General features: G+C 44.4%; 1 protein-coding gene across 1 annotated transcript in view; it reads right to left on the bottom strand.

Moving 5' to 3' along the window:
* Positions 1–22,485, bottom strand: part of GLG1 (golgi glycoprotein 1) — a 144,791-nt gene that overhangs the window by 43,159 nt on the left and 79,147 nt on the right. The window contains exons 2-4 of the mRNA XM_038753357.1: positions 15,901–15,933; positions 11,670–11,756; positions 7,806–8,021 (exon numbers count right to left, since the gene is read on the bottom strand). Coding sequence (XP_038609285.1) covers positions 7,806–8,021; positions 11,670–11,756; positions 15,901–15,933 — 336 coding nt within the window. The remainder of the gene's footprint in view (positions 1–7,805; positions 8,022–11,669; positions 11,757–15,900; positions 15,934–22,485) is intronic.

Here is a 22,485-nt window from a genome sequence, read left to right as displayed (position 1 = left end):
CAGGAGTTGGAGCCCTCCACCACAAAATGAACCTAACAGCCCCACCTCAGTCAGCCCCGACCTTGCTGTTGCTGCCTGACAGAGAAGCGTTAGGTCACATGTTTACTAGCAATGCCCTGATCTCTTGGGGTCTCTGGAGACCACACTGAGGAGGAAGACGCTTTTATAAAATCAATCTTGGCCACTTTAATGGGGCGTAGTCTGCTAATAATTGCTGGGAACCTATTTCTACATTCCCTATCTCCTTTCTCAGAAAGGGCAAGGAATGCTGACACTAATTCCTCACGGTTTCCCTTCTAAAACAACAGGCGGCTTTAAGATGAAAGGGGTGCCCGGCAGGAGGTGAGATACAAAGATGACCGACTGGGAGCCGCTACAATTGAAGTTTGGGCAATTCCCTGGAGAACCCCTTCGCCCCTCCCTTTCTCTTCATTTCTCCATATGGCTTGGAAAATTCCCGATCTAGTTAAGTTTGAATCACAAAACCGACCTACCCCTTTCCCAGTTGACCCTTTAGAACGAGTTAAGCTAAAATTCCTTGTCTTATAGTTACTTTACACATCTCTAGGCAGTCCTGGTTGACATTTCAGGTACCACTTTTCAAAAGACAGCCTATCGCATACCTAAAGAGAAGCAGCGTGGCTCAGTGGAAAGAGCACGGGCTTTGGAGTCAGAGGTCATGGGTTCAAATGCTGGCTCTGCCAACTGTCAGCTGTGTGACTTTGGGCAAGTCATTTCCCTTCTCTGGGCCTCAGTTACCTCATCTGTAAAATGGGGGTTTAAACTGTGAGCCCCCCGTGGGACAACCTGATCACCTTGTAACCTCCCCAGTGCTTAGAACAGTGCTTTGCACATAGTAAGCGCTTAACAAATACCATTATTATTATTATAAACCAATAGATTTGATTAGTATCAGGGCGGGGAAGCTATGGGCTCTAAGTGTAGTATGAGTTCTACCATCAAGAAGCCAAACTAATCTTCCTTCGCTCCCATGAGCGGCACTGCAACGAATCCTGAGTGGGGAGAATAAAAAGGTTGGTTAAGTCACCAGCCTAAGGGCCTGCTCTTGTTGGGAAGTCTCTAAAGCAGATGCAATACCCTCAGGTGGTCATAATGGTATTTATTGAGCTCTCACTGTGTGCAGAGTCCTGCAATAAGCTCTTCGGGAAAGTACAATACAACAGAGTAATAATAATAACGATGGCATTTATTAAGCACTTACTATGTGCAAAGCACCGTTCTAAGCGCTGGGGGTGATACAAGGTGATCAGGTTGTCCCACATGGGGCTCACAGTCTTAATCCTCATTTTACAGATGAGGTAACAGGCTCAGAGAAGTTAAGTGACTTGCTCAAGGTCACACAGCAGACATGTGGTGGATCTGGGATTAGAACCCAAGACCTCTGACTCCCAAGCCCGTGCTCTTTCCACTGAGCCACGCTGCTTCTCTGACATGATCCCTACCCTCAAGGAGCTTACAGACTAGAGGGGGAGACAGACATTAAAATGAATTACAGATGGACATGTATTTAAATGTTGTAGACTAGGATGAATATCAAAATATTTAGGGAGTACGGAACCGAGTGCAAAGGCAGGGCAGGAGGAAGGGCAAATAGGGGAAATCAGGGCTTAGTCGGGGAAGGCGTCTTGGAGGAGATGTGATTTTAATAAGGCTTTGAAGATGGGGAGAGTGATGGTCTAGTGGATTTAAAGGGGAAGGGAATGCCCAGCCACAGGGAGAACGTGGTCCAGGGCTCCGAGGCAAGGCAGATGAGCTCGAGGTACAGTGAGTAGGTTAGGGTTAGAGGAGTGAAGAATGCAGGTGGGAGATCAGTGAGGTATGGTGGGAGGGGAAGAGCTGATTTGAGTGCTTTAAAGCCGATGGTGAGGAGGTGGAAGTGGATGGACAACCATTAGAGGTTTATGGGGAGTGGAGAGATGTGAGCGGTTGTTTAGAAAAATGATCCGGGAAGCTGAGCGGAATATGGACTGGAGTGGGGAGACGCTGGAGGTCGGCGAGGAGACTGACGCGGTAATCCAGACTGGATTCGTTAGGAGGCCTGGGACTGAACCAGCCTTGAGGGCAGGGGAAAACAACAAGATGACATTTGTATGGCCTTCTCTCAGGAGTGTTTAGACTACTCTCCCGTCCACTGGTCCAGGTTCCTGCTTCCAGGCACGACGACCCTGCATCTTTTTTTCTCAGGTGTGGAGTCAAAGCCAAGGGGAAGTGGGTGTGATGGAGCCAGGGCAACTGCCTCCCTCACTTAAAGCAGGACCCAACATTTCAGGGGAGACAGAGTCCAATCAGCCACATAACGTGGCTGGCCTCACAGCCTAATTCTTCCCCTCGCCAACACGTCCTTTCACCATGGCCATTCTTCTGAGGCTAAATATGCTTCATGCAGGATGCGGGGGAGAAGGGTGTGGGCATCATCTCTGCGGGGGGAGGAGTGAGGATGTGGGGCAGCACGGCCACTGGAATCGTTTAGAAGAGGGCCCTCATATGGCCTTAATATTACTCTGGAAGAGGAGCAGAGACAGTGTGGTCTAGTGGAAAGAGTGAGGGACTAGAAGTCAGGAGAACTGGGTTCTAGTCTGAGCTCTACCTTGGCCTGCTGTGGGAGCTGAGGTAAGTCGCTTAACCCCTCTGGACCTCAGTTTCATCTGTAAAAATGGGGGAAAAAAATACATGCCTCTCCCTACCTCACCTGGTTGACAAAGAATAAAATGAGACAATTGACATGAAAGTGTTTAGGAAACACAAGAGTGCTGAATAAAAACACAAAACACAATACTTATTATTATCAATGCTTAGCATATAGTAAGCACTTAATCCATGCCATTACCATGTTAAAATGCAAGGTCGGCTTAAAAGCCACAGCTCCAAAGAAGCCTCACAACTCTGGCAAGCTGAGTTTCAGAGAATGACAACAGGACAGGTTCCAGGAACTCTGAAGGCTTTTATTGGAGAGCGACTCCCTCCCGCTACTGGTCCTTTGGAACCAAACGGTTTCTAAGCTGGACTTGAAATCTAAGTGGGAAAGAGGGGGAAGCAAAATACGAGTTGTGCCATCTTGCTCTCCTTTGTTCTAGCCTGGAGGCAGGATGATGTGTGGAAAAAAAAAATGTGCGAATATTTCGAAAAAGCTGACAAAGCAGTAGTGCCAGGCACAAAAAATTTCTTCAACCAAAGCACAGTGGGTGTTTGCAACGAAATTCACACAGAGGCCAATTTGCTTTCAATAGGTCTCCCTTTCAGAGGATGAGTGAGGGCTCAGAGTGCTATACCAAAGGCCGCTGGGCTGCCGTTCAGCTGGAGAATGTATTCCATTTGTTGGAGGCTACCACTGCGATGTATGAGAAGTTATTTCAGTTCGCCTTTGCTTCGGTCCTTCCAGGAAAGCAAAAGGGATGGGAATTGGGCCATCTTGGAACGATAAGAGGAAGAGGGAATAATGGGACTGTGTAAAGGGAGATAAGGGATGGGGAGGTCAGACTAGGATAGTGACAGCGCATTAGAGGTCACCGGACACTCCTTCAGCCAGCACAGTACCGGGAAGGCCTTGCACTGTTCTTTGCCCAAAAGAGGAATGGAATATACAAGCAGGTTATGGACTAAAAAACATAGCTGGTTCCTGAAAATGGCATTAAGTTTGAAGACTGTGAGCCCACTGTTGGGTAGGGACTGTCTCTGTATGTTGCCAACTTGTACTTCCCAAGTGCTTAGTACAGTGCTCTGCACACGGTAAGCGCTCAATAAATATGATTGATGATGATGATGATGATGACAAGTTTGACAAGTCGTGAAGGCATCAGGACTGAGAAACTGAGTAAAGGACTTGATTGCAGTGCCTTTCCGGCAGTCCTATACCTGCTGTGGCCCATGAGTGCAGCGTGGTGATAGTAATGATGGTATTAAGCGCTTACCATGTGTCAAGCACTGCTCTAAGCGCTGGGGTAGATACAAGCTAATCAGGTTAGACCCACATGGGGCTGATAGCATTAATCCCCATTGTACAGATGAGATAACTGAGGCACAGAGAAGTGAAGTGACTTGCCCAAGGTCATGCTGCCGACAAGTGGCGGAGCCAAGACTGGAACCCATGTCCTTCTGACTCCTTAGTACCATCATCATCATCATCACGCTGCACTCCTGGGCCCCAGCAGGTAGAGGACTGCCATGCCAGAAAGGCACTATAATCAAGTCCTTTACTCAGTTTCTCAGTCCTGATGCCTTTACGACTGGATCACGGTTTGCCCGTTGAGTGCACTGGGAGACTAAATCAATATTATTCCCTGAGAGCATACTGTGTGTAGAGCACTTGGTGTTTGGAACAGTACAATACAATGCCTCCATCATTATCACTATTACTTGCATACAAAAAGTTCAGTGGAGCTTGAAGGTTAGACATAAGCAGAGTACGCCTTTCCCGGACACAGAGGAACAGGCGGCTCTCGAAAAGTTGTCTGTGACATTTCATTGACTAAGCCCTCCTTTTGTCTTTTCCCACTGCCTTTTGCATCACTGACTTGCTCCCAGCCCCACAGCACTTGTGTTTACAGCTGTAATTTATTTATTTATTTAGTCATATTGTCTATCTGCCCCTCAAGACTCTAAGCTCATTGAGGGCAGGGAATGTGTCCGTTTATTATGGTACTGTACTCTCCCAGGTGCCTAGTACTATTACAAATACAGCTGAATTTCAATCCTCACTAAACAGAATGTTACGTGTCTGGAGGATCAGGCATCGGAGAGTCAGGCGAAATAGGGAAGGAAAATGTCTTACGCACTGCAACCCAAGAGGCTGGACAGCAGGGCACTGTGTCACCAGAAGCTCCTCTCTTTTCCAATCAATCAATCAATCGTATTTATTGAGCGATTACTGTGTGCAGAGCACTGTACTAAGCGCTTGGGAAGTACAAGTTGGCAAAATATAGACACAGTCCCTACCCAACAGTGGGCTCACAGTCTGATGGGCAAGTAACAGTTCTTTTTCTGCTATCCAAAGTGAAAATAGAACCTTCAATAAAAAATTCAGTGACTGCCTTTCCCATAACATGAAAATCTGATCATTATGACTGGTGAGCGGTAACTTATTAGGGAATTTAAATAAGGATACAGCAGAGGAAAAAGAAGGATAAATCAGACGTACGATTTCCCCAACCTTTCGACCGGGCAGCAAACAATGAGAGTTCCGAATAGTCACTTCGCAGTCGCTGAAAACCAAACGACGACCTTCAAATGCTGAGGTGTCTTCAGCTTGACCAAAACCGCTAAAGCACGCTCTTGGCATTGTCCATCCGCTCCAAACTACTTACTGAATGCTTTCTGGGTAACAGTAGTCCTGTCCTTAATAAATAAAGACCTAATTCCTGCCCTCTAGCACTGACTTTCCACTCTGAGTGACCCAAGAGAACAGAGGGAAGACTTTTGCAATGATGCCCCATTTGGAGGCTCCAATTCTACGTCCCCTATCGAGTTGACCTTAAGGTGCATTTTTTATGGAACTTCTCTGGCTATAAATTTCCTGCTCTGCATATTTAATTAGGGGCATAACCGATGATCAAGCCGTGGGAGGGACACGGGCCACTTTATCTGCAGTTGAGCCCAAGGTTTAGAAAAAGAGGTGGGAAAAAGCGGTTCTGGAAACTGTGGGGAATGTGGGGGTGGCAAAGGGAATTATGCTGAAATGACAGCATGGAAAGCAGCGCTGGCTTGGGAGTTCACCACCAACAACAAACTGACTCAGCACTGGCATTGTATAAAGAAAAGATGATCCCTTTGAGGGCCCCTGAAGCTGCAGTTCATATGCCTCCTGGGTGTACCCAGGGGCCATTCCTAGAGAAGCACAGGTTTGGGAGTCAGAGGACCTGGGTTCTAATCCCAGCTCTGTCACCTGTCTGCTGTGGGACTTTGGGCTGCGCTTCTCTGTGCCTCAGTTCCCTCATCTGCAAAATGGGGATTCAATACACCTGTGCTTCCTCCTACTTAGAACGTGAGCCCCATGTGGGACCTGATTATCTTGTGGCTACCCCAGCGTTTAGAACAACGCGTGTCACATAGTAAGTACTTAAATACCAGTATTATTATTAAAATCCTCTCGGGCTTCCAGTTATACAACCTCCGGGATTTTAAGAACTTGATAGCCACACATCCCTCCGTCCCACAGCACTACATATCCGTAATTTATTTATATCAATGTCTGTCTCCCCTTCTAGACTGTGAGCCTGTTTGTGACCAGGGAATGTGTCTACCAACTCTGTTGTACTGTACTTTCCCAAGTGCTTACCAAGTATAGTGCTCTGCACACAATAAGTGCTCAGCAATTACCAGTGATTGACTGATACAACTAATTAGTTGACTAGAAAAGGGAGAAGCTTACAAGTGTAAACCTGTACAGAAACTGTCTGCATTTGAAAATACTTTCCTATCAAGCCAGATTATGGCATATGTGAAAACTGATCACACTGGGGAATTCTCGGTATGAACTGGGGTCTAATAGTGGAAAAGGTAACATCTTTTCTTCCCCACCTCCTCCACCTCTCCTCCATTGCCTCCTATTCTACAAGAGATAGTGAAGAGGAGGTAATGCTGAGCTCCAAACAGGAGGCAGGAACTCTTCTGACCCTGACTGTGCCTTCCTCCATCTATTTCTGACTTAAAAGGGGAGTCCCACCTGGGACTTTTCACAGAGACGGAGAAAATCAAAGTCAACGACAAAGGCGCAACAGTGCAAAAGTACTATGTGTACAGAAATTAATTTCAAAGCAGGACCTCCTCTAGGTATGCGTTAAACAGAGTGGCCGTTATGTGCCGGAGGCCCATTCTTAATTCCAAGATTGAGAACTTGCCTTTTCATTTGCTCAAGATTTTACTGGAAAATCTATCTCCACGTGCTGTCAGAATGAAACAACTTGGTTAACTTCCAAATGGACAGGCTCAATTCTGTCCCTGGAGTAGGGAGAGAATGGGGGTGGCATTAAGTTTGTGCAGGGATCCCCATGCAGAATTTTGAGGGGTGAGAAGGGAATGGGAGAAGAGCAAGCACACTACCCACGTTGGAAGAACATTATGTAACCAACGCCGCAGAGGATTACAAAGGGGAAGCCAGATGTAGGGTGGGCCCGCCACTCTACTATATCATATTATCTGACAAGTGTGAGCCTCAAGTGCATCACGTACTATGACTAACTTGGTTATCTGAATCTACCCCAGTGCTTGACACAATGCTTGGCACATCAATCAATCATATTTACTAAGCGCTATCCCTTGCAGAGCAGTGTACTAAGTGCTTTGGAGAGGACAATATACTAGAGTTGGTAGATGTGCTCCCTGCCCACAGAGAGCTTACAGTCTAGAGGGAGAGACAGACATTAATATAAATGGTATTGTACTCTCCCTAGCACTTAGTACAGAGTTCTGCGCACTGCAAGCACTCAATAAATGGTTGCTTGACTGATTATTAAGCTATGGACAAATCCAACAACCTATTTCATTAGATTATTTAGTTCCTATAAGAACACAAGGGCCTTTTCTTTCAACTGTATTTACTGAGCGCTTACTGTGTGCAAAGCACTGTACTAAGTGCTTGGAAGAGTACAAAATAACAACAAGCCAACACAATCCCTGCCCACAACGAACTCAGTCTTCCAAGACCTCGTCAGGTGAGGAAGCCACCTCAAACACCGACTGTTACTGATTATCAACCAGTTGCCTCTCTCCCTTGCCTGTTGGATTTCCAACCCTATTAAGGCTCTCCGAAAGGCCATTTCAGCCAATAAACCTTTGAGTGTGGTAGATACCTTTTCTCCAAGTCGAATGCTGCCGCACTTCAAGATATTGATATCATTTTTGCATTCATCCATGAAGCCACAGATCAGACGGTAATCACTAAAGATGATAGCAGTCATCTTGGTGATGTACTGATGACACTGGTATTCGGTGATGTTTCCTCTATGATCCACCAAGCAGGAGACCAAGTAGCCTTTTCCCACTGGCTCGTCAGCACATTCTTTAATCTGTTCAAAAGAAGGTTATCCTTTAATATCACCACTGACACCTAGTAATTTTCTTTGAAGGAGAGTGGTGTGCTTGGTGTAACTCTCCCATGATGGCCTGCTATTATTATAACAAAAACCAATGGCTACTTGTGGAGGAAAGCAGTTGGACAATAAATCAGGGGTCCACAAAGGCTTTGGGAGTATTCGCTTCTACAGAGGGTAAGTTTGGAGGAGAAATCCCCTGAGTGAGGACCAAAGTATGGTGGTCAAAATGCAATCAGGGGATTCTGAAGACCCCGTGGCAGGGGCAGAGGTGGTGGTCTCAGCCTCATCTTCAACTCCTGCAATTTCGCTAAAGGGGAAGATGTCTGCTAATGTACGGCACCCGCAAGGCCCAGTGGAAGAAAAGGCATTATCTTACTGTTTGACATGGTAGTAATGTGCTTTGCACCAATTGCAGGTGGATGAATGTCTTCCAATCTAATGGAAAACAAGCACCAGTGACAAACTGGTCCGGGACAATCGTGGGATTCAAACCAGTGTTCTGAACACTAGTAAAATTGTGCCCCAGAGAAAGTTACGATAGGGAGGTGCTGGTGTGTGCGCGGTGCACTCGATATCAGAGAGGACCCAACCTTGGGACTCATGGCAAGGCTGCACCGCAGTACTGCGGAAATGAAAAACAAAATGTCACTCAGTGTAGAGTGGTTCCATATGGTTTGGTTTTCCTTATCCAAAGTTATTTATCCAAGTTATCCAAAACCACAACTGCTACTCAACACGAACAAGCCAACAAATACTGTGGGTTAAGCATAAAACTTGAAATGTGCCAACTGGTTTTGGGGTCGGGGAGGGGCTGTGGCATTAGGACTGCTGTGCAAGTTTCTTGCTACAGGGACTCCACGGCCAATGAGGGAGGCCCCAGACCGCCACTGCTCCCAGTGCCCTTGACCTCACTCTATTCCCTTAGATGGCAAAAGCACCAAGGAGAACTTCGGTCCAAGGTACAAATCTCAAAAATAGAAACCCAAAGCTGGAAGCATGAGCAGAGGCTTGGCTGAGCTGGGTGGCAGAAGGTACAAAATTAGCTGTGCCACTGTTTCAGACTTTGGATCACCACTCCCAAGGCCTGTCTGGGTTCCAGGCTCCCAGGGATGTCCTTTGGCAGAGTGGAGGGAGGCGAAGAGGCTTAGGAATGCCGCTGAATCTCAGATATGGCAACCTGAGAGCCCTTGGCTTTTAAGTATTCGTGGCTCTTATCCAGCCTCCAATAGAAAATGGCATGGTAACCATTCTTGGCTACAACTGCCTGGGCAATAGACTTGGTTTATGCAGGCAGAGAGCTAAGGCTGTTAAAATATCCTATGCACTTTGGAACAAAGGAAAACTACTGCACGTGTGAAATGTCAAATATACATTTTAACTTATGATGGCCAATGAGCATTTCATTATTCTCAAGTGCACTGAGATTTCTTCACCTCCTCCTAATAGCTTTAAAATGCAGGATAAAGCCCAAAAAACAGAATCCACTCTATCGAAAAAGATAAAAAAGAAAGGGAACTGTTAGTTTCGATCTATTTTCTTTTCCCCTCATTAGCCTTTCATGAAACAGACTTTTCTTCTTACCTGCCTCCACATCCCACCATATCTATTCTATGGCCACAATGAACCTGAAACTTGAAATTATGCTTGCGTCTTGAGAGAAGCAAGTTAAAGAATTCACACAAGTTGCAGTGATTTTCATAGATAATCTTGATCTTTCAATCGTTAAGATGAATGCAACTTTTTCAACTTAACCTTGAATATCCTCTGTGATGCTTAAAAGGAAAGCTATCAATAAAACGTACTGTCGTTCAATCGTATTTATTGAGCGCTTACTGTGTGCAGAGCACTGTACTGTCATGAAGAGGCTTGATTGATCCAAACTAAGAGATAGGCTTCACGAGGTAACAAGAGGAAAAGATGTTTTAGAATCCCAGCACTTGGGATCTAGCAATAGAAAACATCCTTTAAATACGCTAGATTTGAGGTACAAAATATGTCTTTAAAAATTAAGCCAAGGCCCTTTCAAGGAAAGATATGCGGTACACCATTCCCGAATATTTAGTAACCAACAGTTTAATCACTTAGTACAAAACCAAGAGCACATCTTGTTGGTTCTATGTCAAGTAAGACGTTGCATGTGCACACTTGTCCTGAATCATCAGAGTTTTTATTAAATGACACAGGTAGGAACATTCTGTGCTTTAATTCACTGCCGATTTTAAATGAAAGTAGTCATTAATGTTCAGTTAGAATCTCATGTTTCTTTCCCCCTCTACTGCACTTAATAGATTCTATTTCTGTCAGTAAACCTCTAAGACTTAGAGCAAGATGTTTACAATAGTGCTAGGCAATCAAAGACTATGATGGGAAATGAGCTCTGCTGTGATTGGGGAACATCCTCAAAACACGCACTTATAAAAATGCGGCAGCAGCTCCATTAGTGAAACCAGAGGTGGGGAAATGAGCAGCCTTTAGCTAAACAGTTTAGAGCGAATTTTAAGTTTGTAGCACGTAGATATTCAGGTGGTGCTACTTGACACTTGGGAGCCCAGAACCAAGTGTGGAAGTAATTGGGAACAGTGGTATTACGAGCATAGCTAACAAGCTCTGTTCCTCCTGATATTTAATTTTCTATACCCCTGTATTAAATTGATACCCAAGAGGGGAAAAAAAAATAAAAACACCCTCACTTCTGCTTCGCTTCCCAAAAAAGAGTACTCCTAAAGCCCATAGAGGAACCATCGTTAATTTCAAGTGCATTCCAGGAGAACCAAACTAATGTACTGAGTAAAATCATTTTTGAGACTATACGAACAGGCCCAATTCAATTTCCAGAAGGCAAATGGGCAGAAACTGGCAAAAACCAACAATGAGACGTGTGAACAGACAGATTCAGGATTTAAACATGGAGGTGCAAATGGGATGTTCTATTTATTTTATTTTGTTAGTATGTTTGGTTTTGTTCTCTGTCTTCCCCTTTTAGACTGTAAGCCCACTTTGGGTAGGGACTGTATATGTTGCCAATTTGTACTTCCCAAGCGCTTAGTACAGTGCTCTGCACATAGTTAGCGCTCAATAAATACGATTGATGATGATGATGATTGATGATGTAACCTCAACTGATAGCACCTCCGGTATTGTCAAATAGGGAGAGTTAGGCAAGTGTTCAAATTCAAGATTGTTCCACTACATTATAAAACAGGGTAGACTTTCAGCTGTCCAGCGTATCTTAGGATAGTTTTGCAGAAAGGCAAAACCTCTGGGAACCCAGCAGTGGTGAAACCGATAGTGGCCTTTGTAGAAGTCTCTTAGGGTCCCAGCAATCACTGAATTCCCATCTGACTGGGTCTGTCTGGGCCTAGGGTCAATTCTGAGCAGTGGACAACCTTACTTAACCTAGGGGAAAAAGGAGAAGTCTGCTAAGAAAATTCTAAAAAATATCTGCAGCCAGATGGCCTGACAAGTTTCGACCTTCCACCAACCCATTCCCCTCTCACTACTACTTCCTAAAATGGGAAATCACTAAAGTTGTATCCAACCTTTGAAAAATTTAAGTTGGTGTCAAAGAAAAGTGTCTTCACATAAGTCACGCGCAACGCACCATTCTCCTTTGCCAATTACCTCTGAAATAGTGGATTTGCAGACCTCTCTGGCCACTGATTCAAACTTGGGGTCTGTAGTCAGGTTCAGTTTATAATTCCACAACAACTGCGTCAAAGAAAAAACAAAGGTTTGACATTTATTATTTATAGTGTGACATTTCTTATTATCAATAGCTGGCATGTCTGGAAATGGCAAGAGCCTATTGTAAGATAGAGAGAGTTAAACCTCAGAGGGAAGCAACAATTGAGAAGGGAAGCCACTGGTTCTCAGACATAAGATGTTAGACAACAACAAAAGCATCATCACTCATATCTGCCACCCTGTAAGGCTGTTTCCAATAAACACTACTTTGGTTTTTAAAAAGCTATGGACTCAAGGTCATTGAAAAGTTCAGAAAAAAATTTCAACCGTGTAAATTTAAATCATCTTTCTCATAAAAGGCGTTTTTGGGGAAAGTATACGGCTTGGCCTAGTGAATCTTTGTATAAAGTCAAATTGATTCTCTGATTTCAGGACCGTCTTCAGTGATAAAAATAATATCTGATTAGGTCGGTTTTACTCAGGGGAAGCAGCACATACTGAAGTCTTGTTATCAAACGTAATTTTCTCCTCCTTTCCTCTCAAACCCCGCAAGATCCAAATTCAGGTAATTGTTGCCGCTCTCTATTCTTAACCCAGAAAAGCAGTAGCATCATCTCTGTATGTGGGCCACCACTTCGGCATTTTTTTGTCTCCGGGGGGTGGGGTGAGAGAGGAGGTAGAGGGTATTGTCAAATGAAGCTGCTGCATAAAAAAGCAGCAGAGCAGAGATTCAAATGAGTGGAAAACATCAAGTCCCGTTTTGGGGGGGAATTTATCCCAACACAGTGCTAGCGAGAAGAGCTCAGACTGATTGTCTTAGAAGGAGCAAAGGGGCAGAAGTTTCCAAGGACTTCTCACACTTGCCTCAAAAATACTGAGACATAAGAGGGTCCCGCAGGCACTAAGTTCTCTAGCTTCTACAGCTCAGTGGGAGAGAAGAGCAGTGCATTAGGCTCCGTCCCCTGATTACTCTTGAAAATAGCCCGGAAAGGAGGGGCAGGGTATCTGAACAAATCACCAGACTTTTCTTCCCCAAATGTGCAGGCTTTCGGGGCAAATTTCTTCCAACATGCTTCCTCTTATTTGGGAAACTGCGAATTCTGCAGGAAACACGAGGCGCTTACCCTCAAAAGAATAAAATAAGAACACTAGTCCTTCTCTTCCTGAAAAAGCTTTAAGGGGATTGTTGGCCATTGGGTCCACAGGCTGTTTGATTTTCTACGTATAAAAAGTTGTTCTTGTTGTTCCAAGGAAGGATTAGGCCTACTTTAGAAACCTGCTGGTTTGAGATCCCGGATAAATTTGGGACCTGACAGAGATACTTTTCCTGGGCTTCTTCTCCGGCTCCACCTCTCTAAGACCAAAGAACTTTGGGGATGAAGTTTAACAATGAAAATTTTGTTCTTCAAGTGAAGAGAAATTGACTGGATGAAGCCAGGAACAATAACTAAGTTCTTGAAATGATCTTCCTACGCAGAGCTCTGCAGGGCATTATAGTAGGGTCCAATACACTGAGGGGAAGGAAGGGGAAGCAGTGTGGCCTAGTGGAAAGAGTCCGGGTTTGGGAGTTAAAGGACCTGGATTCTAATCCAGGCTCTGCCACTAGCTTGTCGTGTGATCTCGGCCAAGTCACTTAACTTCCCTGTGCCTCGGCACCCTTATCTGTAAAATGGGGATTAATCAATCAATCAATGGTATTTATTAAGACTGTGAGCCCTACATGTAGGACAGGGACTGTGTCCTCTCCTTCTCCTTACTCCAGGGCTTAGTACAGTGCCTGGCACATAGTAAGCGCTTAACAGATACCGTTAAACAAAGAAACAAAAAAAAAATGAACCTTTCTGATTTCCGGCTGGTATTGTTGGAAGGCAAGAATGCAGGAGAACTGCACCCAAGGGAAAGAACCAGTTGTGGGTTGGTGGTGTGGGAGTGTGCTTGGAAGCAGCTTGGCTTAGTGGATGGAGAGTGGCCCTGGGAGTCAGAAGGTCATGGGTTCTAATTCCAGCTCCACCACTTGTCTGTTGTGTGACCCTGGGCAAGTCACTTCACTTCTCCCTGCCTCAGTTATCTCATCTATAAAATGAGCATGAGACTGTGAGCCCCACAGGGGACAGGGACTGTGTCCAGCCTGATTTGCTTGTATCACCCCAGTGCTTAGCGCAGTGCAATAATTAATTGTTTGAAAGACAGAAGAGAAAGTGCATGCTCTCAGCACTTTCTGAACCAGCTTACCGCAGCCCACCCCAAATCCCTCGGAAGTGCTAGCAGACCCCTGTGACTGGCAGGGGGCTCACAACAGTCATTCGGCCTGTCTAAAAATAGTCTAATTCTTGGGCTTACTCTCATCTTGGTTCAGTATTATAGTTGTTATTATAGCATTGGTTAATAATAATAATAATGATGGCATTTATTAAGCACTTAGTACGTGTCAAGCACTCTTCTAAGCACCAGGGGAGATACAAGTTAATCAGCTCGGACACAGTCCCTGTCCCGCGTGGGGCTCACAGTCTAACTAGGAGGGAGAACAGGCATTGATTTTACAGTTGAGGAAACTGAGGCACTGAAAAGTGAAGTGACTCGCCTTAGGTCACACAGCAGGCAAACTGCAGAGCAAGAATTAGAACCCAAGTCCTCTAATTCTCAAATTCATGCTCTTACCTCCAGACCAAACTGCTCCTCTAATAATGAGACATTTTTGCCTGCTTTGCCTGTGCTGTTCTTGTTGGCGGGCTACTTTGGGAAGGATTTTGCAGGGCAAGCATAACAAGGATATTTACATTTTTCTAAGTGTTCCTAGAAAAAATTCAACAGAAAACTTAAACTTGAAGGGCTCTGAGGTTGATAGCTAAGGAGGAGAAGAAATACACATTTATGAAAGGAGGCGGCCTTTTCTTTGCCCATCCACAACATTCCTTGTGACTTGAAGCAGTGTGGCTCAGCGGGAAGAGCCCGGGCTTTGGAGTCCAAGGTCATGGGTTCGAATCCTGGCTCCGCCACTTGTCAGCTGGGTGACTTTGGGCAAGTCACTTCACTTCTCTGGGCCTCAGTTCCCTCATCTGGAAAATGGGAATGAAGACTGCGAGCCCCACGTGGGACAACCTGTTCACCTTGTAATCTCCCCAGAGCTTAGAACAGTGCTTTGCACATAGTAAGCGCTTAATAAATGATATTATTATTATTATTAATACAGTGAAAATTTCTTGGCTTTCTTTGAATTCCAAGTCCAACTGTGCACAGTGTTTCACTGGCTTCTCAACCTTCTGGGGGCAAGTCAGAGCGGTTATCCATAGTTAGCAAACTCAGCTATTTCCACCCACCCCGCTGCCTTTTTTTAAGATGCTTGTTAAGTGCTCACTATTTGCCAGGCAGCACTACGGTAGACACAAATTAATCAGGTTGGACACAGTCCCTGTCCCAGATGGGGCTCCCAGTCCTAGTCCCCATTTCACAGATGAGAGAACTGAGGCACCAAGACATTAGGTGACTTGCCCAAGGTCACAGAGCAGACAATTGGCAGAACCAGGATTAGAATTCAGGTCCTTCTGATTCCCAGGCCCATGCTCTTTCCACTAGGCCACACTGCTTCCCCTGAAAGCGGAGATGAGCCAAGACAAAAACCTCTGTACACAGTTCCCCCATTCGGGTTGAAGCATGGTTAGTAGGGGCTTGTATTTGCATTGACAAGCCTCCACGCTAAAATAAATTAGTCAGAAACCAAAAGCCCTGGGTGGAAATTGTCTTCAGCATGCATTAACCACAACCTAAATATTAGAATAACATGCTTGGTAACAACTAAGATATTGGAAGACCAAATCTGAAAAACAATCTGGCCTGTTTTTGATAGGTCATTATTCTTCAGAGAGAATTCTAGAAATAAATTCAGCACTCTACTATTAGATTCCCATAAATTATCAATGGTCCTGGTTGATAACAGGACTAAATCCTGGGTGAATCAATTTACCTTAAGGATAGCCTGGCTTGCCAAAACTGAGGGTTGCCTGAAATGGGGAGAGCATTTACAAATAAATGTATTTGTTTTACAAAAATTAAGCTTGCGCTGTGTTAAAGGGCCCAACTATAGCAACTAGAACTCTGTGGAATACAGAATAAAAATCATTCTATACGTAAACTTAACACAGAGCTGGAAATATGCAAATTCCATACTTACATGATTGCAGTCGGAAGAAATTTCATTGTCCGGCTAGAAGAAAAGAGAAAAAAAAAAAGGTGTTAAAATGGTGTCACAAAAGGAACAGGCCAGATTGTTTGTTTTAGAAATGAATATTCCACAATGTGAAAAAGGATGTCAATGAAGCTTTTTAAACCTTGTGCCCTGTAAGGAGGGAATGTACCAAGGAGGATGAGGGGAAATAGAAAATCTCAGGTCATTTACCTGTAACCCTTGCTCCCCAAAGTGGATGGTTTTTGTCAGCATACCATGAAAGAGTATCCCTCTCTGAGTCAAATCCTCTTGGCATCTGCAGGGGGATCCTCTTTCATGGTGAGCTAAGAGAATGCTAGCCATACTTTGGGAGAGATGAGCCAACATTCAGACCAGAAAAACTGTGGTGCGATTATGCAAAAATTGAATTTACAGTTTTAAATGCATGATCTGAACAAAGTCAAGAAGCCAGATGTCACTTGACTTCAGACTGAAAATGTCCAAACATCTCTGATCCTGGAGCAAACCAACTGCCCCAGGACTTAAAAACAGAATATGCATGTCCACCTTCAGGCCTTTACAAAATCTCTATCAGAGTACCAATTCCATGGATGGAATTCATCTAACGTGTCTCAGAGCAACATAATATCCAGAAAGAGCGACACTTTCTTTGAAAAATATCACTAATTCAGGTTTGAAATGTCAAGTTCAAAATAAGGCCTTTCCTCTGTGGCCGAGAAGAGACAAGGAGAGAATTAGTTTAGGGAGTAAGGCAAACAGGAACCCCCACTACCATACTGTCAGGGAGAAAAGGTCCCCATGGGGTCCATTTGACTCCTCTTTAGGATTTAAGCATTAATACCAATATGCAATCTTACTGAATGCAAAATGCTTTTGTTAGGTCTGACAAATTTGGTTGCTAGGCAATCAAAAGAGTTAAGTACGCATTATCCTCTTTTTTTTTTTTTTTACCCTTTTTTAATAAAAATAGTCCCTTCCGAACATAAGCCACCTATTTGAGCCGGTTGCCCGAGTGCAACCTAAAAATGTATCCCTGTAACTATCATTTCACAAGCATAGCCCGGGGCTTAAGAGTTCAGTTTCCACACGCCCACCCTCTTTTTTTTTTTTTTTTAGTAATACAAATATTTTTCCTTTTCATTTATCTCCTCTAACATCAGGCAGAGATATAGAAGGGGCGCAGAGACAGAGAATGTGCAGGACGACTGCTACTCTCAGCTCACTGCAAAATGGGGATTAAGACTGTGAGCCCTATGTGGGACGGGGACTGAGTCCAACCCAATTTGCTTGTCTCCACCCCAGCGCTTAGTACAGTGCCTGGTACATGGTAAGCACTTAAATACCAAAATTATTATTATTATTACTTCCAACTGATTTTCCTTACCCCATGCTCAGTATTAATATCTGCCATATTCACTGAGTACCTTTTTTTTTAAAAAAAATCATATTTGTTAAGCACTCACTACGTATCAGGCATCGTTTTAAGCACTGGGGTAGATACAAGCTAATCAGTTTGGACACAATCCGTGTCCCATGCGGGACTCATGGCCTTAATGCCCATTTTCCAGATCAGGTAACGGAAGCACAGAGACGTGACTGCCCAACGTTATCCAGCAGATGTGGTGAAATCAGGATTAGAACCCAGGTCCTTCTGACCCCCAGTCCATGCTCTATTTACTAGGCCATGCTGCTCTTCCAACAGAGCACTGAACCAGCACTAGGAGAAACATACGAAAGAATAAAAAAAACATGATCCTGGCTCTAGAGGAGCAGACAACTTTAAGGGGAGAGACAGAAGATGTCATTGATGAATACGTCACACTTAAAAATATGTCACAAAGTGAATTAAAAAACCATAGATCTTCAGATGGCTGAGAGGATGGCAAGACCAGGAAAGTGGGGCTTTCTGCAAGTCATGACATGCACGTCTTCTTGACAAGGTGACTTTTTAGGAAGGCTTTGACTGATCCTTCCCGTCTCACAAGCCTGCAACCTTGGTGTCATCCTTGACTCCACTCCCTCATTCACCCCACACATCCAATCCATCACCAAAACCTGCCAGTCTCACCTCCACATCATCGCCAAGATCCGCCCCTTCTTCTCCATCCAAACTGCTACCTTCCTGGTTCAATCTTTCATCCTATCCCAAATGGATTACTGCATCAGCCTCCTCTCTGATCTCCCATCCTCCTGTCTCTCCTTGCTTCAGTCTATACTTCACTCTGCTGCCCGGATTATCTTCCTATGGAAACGCTCTGGGCATGCCACTCCCCTCCTCAAAAATCTCCATGGGTTGCCTATCAACCTTTGAATTGAGCAAAAACTCCTCACTCTCGGCTTCAAAGAGGAAGGAAGGAAGGAAGGAAGGAAGGAAGGAAGGAAGGAAGGAAGGAAGGAAATAAAGGAGGGAGGGAGGGAAGGAGGGAGGGAGGGAGGGAGGGAAGGAAGGGCTGTGGTTTGGTGAAGCTGACGTTGGGAAAGCATTCCAACGAGGGGGAATGGGATGAGAAATAAACTAGGAATGGCAGGAAGCCTCCCATCAGGAAAACTGCTTCATTGGAGAAATCACTGAGGAGCCTTTAGAGATTCCTGAAATGGGAAGAGAGGTATTCCAATCAGCAGTTTTAAAAGATGATGCACACAGCTGTAAGAGCTGATTTTCTGTTAGTTTTATTACCTTAACCTCTTAGCATACTAATCAGTTTATCGTTCCAAAAGACAGGTTCAGCTTATCTTTCCCTTCTGGGAGGAGTGTTGTGGAAATTACATTTTGCTAGAATGTTCTGAGCTTTCCAGAAGATGCTATATTAGTAATATGTAAAGTATGAGACTACGAATTCTTCTGGGCACCTTCTAGAAAATAATACATTTTACTCCTTTGAGAAGATGAGAGGCAGCTATCACATCAGAATGGTAGATACAGAGGGAGGCTTTCCACACAGATCTGATAAAGCAAACAATACAAAGAGGTATTGGAAATATCTTGGTAGCTAAAGATTCAGAAGACCAAACTGGGCCAGATATTTTGGTAGCTAAAGATACAGATGACCAAATGTGTCTGCTCTGATTCCAACACTCTTTATCCTAAGGTGGAACCCTGATGGGAGAGAAGTTGACTATGCCAACATTTTCCTCAAATTAAAGAAACTAATTCATTTCTTAGTTTAAAATAGAAAGCTTCACCTTCACAGGCTAAGGACATTTGTTTATTTTTCAATTGATTTAAAAGAAGCAGAAACGTTAAGATACTCAGACACCTCCTAAGACTCAGAGTTCTCATAATACTGCGTATCCCTCATTTTATCAGAGGAAATGTGGATCGGGTAGAGCTCCTGTCATGGAATAATCAGGATGATCTAAATCTGGTCTCGGCAATGACAACAAAGGCTGTTTAGAGGAACTGGGTGTCTTCTTTGCTATCAATCATCAGTTATGGATGTGTCACTTAATTGTCCTAACTTTCTGTGACTGTTTTTTTTTGGTGGAGGGGGAGGAAAGGAAACAAAAAGATGGACTGGAAAAGGGAGAAAATTAAGGAGTGAAAGTCTGGGCCCTGGGCTTTGTTTAATGAACTTCTCCCTTAGAGACAATCACCGAATGGGCCAGTGGGCCCAGGGGAAGAAAAAAATAAAACTAAAAGGGCTCAGCCAGGGAGCAGCAGAATGACTCAGATGCCTCATCCATCAAACAGCCGACCCTGCCAACTTGTACTTCCTAAGCGCTTAATACAGTGCTCTGCACACAGTAAGTGCTCAATAAATACGATTGATTGATTGACAGCACACCCCTTCACTTCCTATAGATCTTTGGCTTGAGCATCCCTGGAGCCCAGGGATTGACAGCTTTATTAGTTTGGTCCCTACTGCATCTGTTGAGCACTTACTATGTGCCAGACAACTGTACAAAGGGCTGGGGAAAAGTACAAGCATATTACTTTCCACGAGGTTCTGCTCCCAGTGAGTGAATCGCAAGTTAACAGGAGGAAACTAAGAACAGACATAATAGGGAAAGTATCAATGGGCTAAGTTAAAAAAAGGAACAAAAAAACTGACACCCTACAAAACAATAAAAGCTGCAGTACATTTTTGCTGAAGGGGTAGTTTCCAGGCTTCTCACCACTCATTCATTCATTCAATCGTATTTATTGAGCACTCCTAGGAAGGGACAGCTAAGTGCAACCGTTAGAGAAGCAGGGTGGCCTACCTGATAGGTACATACCAGGCCTGGGGGTCAGAAGGCCCTGGATTCTAATCCTGGCTTTGCCACTCATCTGCTATGTGACCTTGGGCAAGTCACTTAATTTCTCTGCGCCTCAGTTACCTCATCTGTAAAATGGGGATTAAGTTTGTGTGCCCCGTGTGGGATGGGGGCTGTGTCCAACCTGATTAGTTTGTATCTACTTCAGCACCTGGCACATAGAAAGCGCTTAACAAATGCCATAAAAAAACACAAAACTTCCAAACTTCCCAAAGCTGGGATGATAGCTTCCTGCAAGCTAGGGCTCTGGTGAAACAGAAACCCTGGCCGATGGACAGCAGCTTCAGTTTTCTGCTCTCCTGCTCCTGCAAAGGTGGCCCACTGCTTTTACGGGGAGATAAAAGCCCAAGAATTGTCCAATCAATTGTATTTACATGAAAATAAATGACGGATATGTACGTAAGTGCTGTGGGGCTGAGGGTGGGGTGAACATCAAGTGCTTACAGAGTACAGAACTAGGTGCATCGGGAATATTCATTCATTCAATCGTATTTATTGAGTGAATACTGTGTGCACAGCACTGTACTAAGCGCTTGGGAAGTACAAATTAGCAACATATAGAGACGGTCCCTACCCAACAGCGGGCTCACAGTCTAGAGGGGGGAATACCAAGAGGAGAGGGAGTAGGGGAAAAGAGGGCTTCATTTGGGAAGGTCTCTTGGAGGAGATCGGATTTAACTGAGCTTTGAAGGTGGAGAATGGTGGTCTGTTGTATGTGGAAAGGGGAGGGAGGTTCAGGTCGGAAGGGCAAGGGGTCAGTGGACAGACAAAAATCGAGGTACTGTGAATAAGATGGTGTTTGAAGAGCAAAGTGGGTGGACTGGGCTGTAACAGGAAATCAGTAGACGGGGGTGAGCTGACGATGCTTTAAACCCAATGGTAAGGAGCTTCTGTTTGACGTGGAGGTGGATGAGCAACCACTGGAGGAGGTTCTTGAGGAGTGGGGAGATGTGGACTGAATGGTTCTTTTGAAAGACAGCAGAGTGAAGTATGGACTGCAGTGAGGAGAGACAGGATTGAATGAATGAATGAACAGGAGGCGGGGAGGTCAGCAAGAAGGCTGCTGCAGTAGTCAAGGTGGGACGTGACAAGTGCTTGGCTCAGCATAGTAGCAGTTGGGATGGAGCAGAAAGGGTGGATTTTAGTAATGTGAAGGTACAACTGACAGGATATGGTGACAGATTGCATTTGTGGGTTGAATGAGAAAGATGAACCAATCAATCAATCGTATTTCATCATCATCATCAATCGTTATTTATTGAGCGCTTACTATGTGCAGAGCACTGTACTAAGCGCTTGGGAAGTACAAATTGGCAACATGTAGAGACAGTCCCTACCCAACAGTGAGCTCACAAGAGGTGAGATAATTCACAGGTAACAGGCTTGTGAGATTCAGTAAGGATAGTGGTGTTGTCTACATTCATTCATTCAGTTGCACTTACTGAGCACTTACTGTGTGTAGAGCATTGTACCAAGCATCTGGGAAAGTACAATACAACAAAAACTGTGATATTTCCTGCCCACAAGCTCACAGTCTGGAGCAGGGGAGACAGACATCAATATAAATAAATAAAATTACAGATATGTACGTAAGTGCTTTGGGCCTGGGAGCGGGGAAGAGACAGGAAAGGCATGGGATGGTCAGGGCTTTGGTGGGAAGATTCGGATTCCTGTTTTGGACATGTTTAGTTTGAGGTGATGGTGGTCGTCCAGGTAAAGATGTCCACATGTAGATATTTGAATTCTTCACATCATGCTGCCACATCCCAACTTCTGAATGTTTCTCAAAATGACTAGGCATAAAAAACACTGAGTAGCTGGCAGACAATCAAAACTACATCATGATATAAATTACCCTAATGACTGCTGGTCGCCTGAAACATCACCTTCCGCCTCCACTTTCCAGGCAGTTCCTGTTTCTTGATGACAGGACTCTTCAATCACTAGTTTTATCCCTGTACGGCTTGTTGTGGACAGGGGACGTGTCTACCAACTCCGTTGCATTTACTCTCCCACGGAGCACAGTGCTCTGCACACAGTAAATGCTCAATAAATATCATTAATTGATTTTCCCTTAACTTCCTGGAAATGAGTTCATTTACATATACACAAACACACAAACCCCCACACCGCCCAAACCTACATTCGGTTTCACTCTCTCCCGCACTAAAGGCCTAAACTGATCCTTCCTGCTGCAGGCTCTTCTAAAAAACTTACTTTATAAAGCACAATCCTAAAATAATACTAATTCCCACTTTTCATTTTTAGTGATCTCAGGCAGAATGTTTAATAAGCTCTGTGGCCATCAATCAA

Source organism: Tachyglossus aculeatus, chromosome 11 (genome assembly GCF_015852505.1).
Source record: "Tachyglossus aculeatus isolate mTacAcu1 chromosome 11, mTacAcu1.pri, whole genome shotgun sequence".
Taxonomy (NCBI): Eukaryota; Metazoa; Chordata; class Mammalia; order Monotremata; family Tachyglossidae; genus Tachyglossus; species Tachyglossus aculeatus.
The sequence above is the reverse complement of the archived record's forward strand: the minus strand, read 5'-3'. Positions and strand labels throughout refer to the sequence as shown.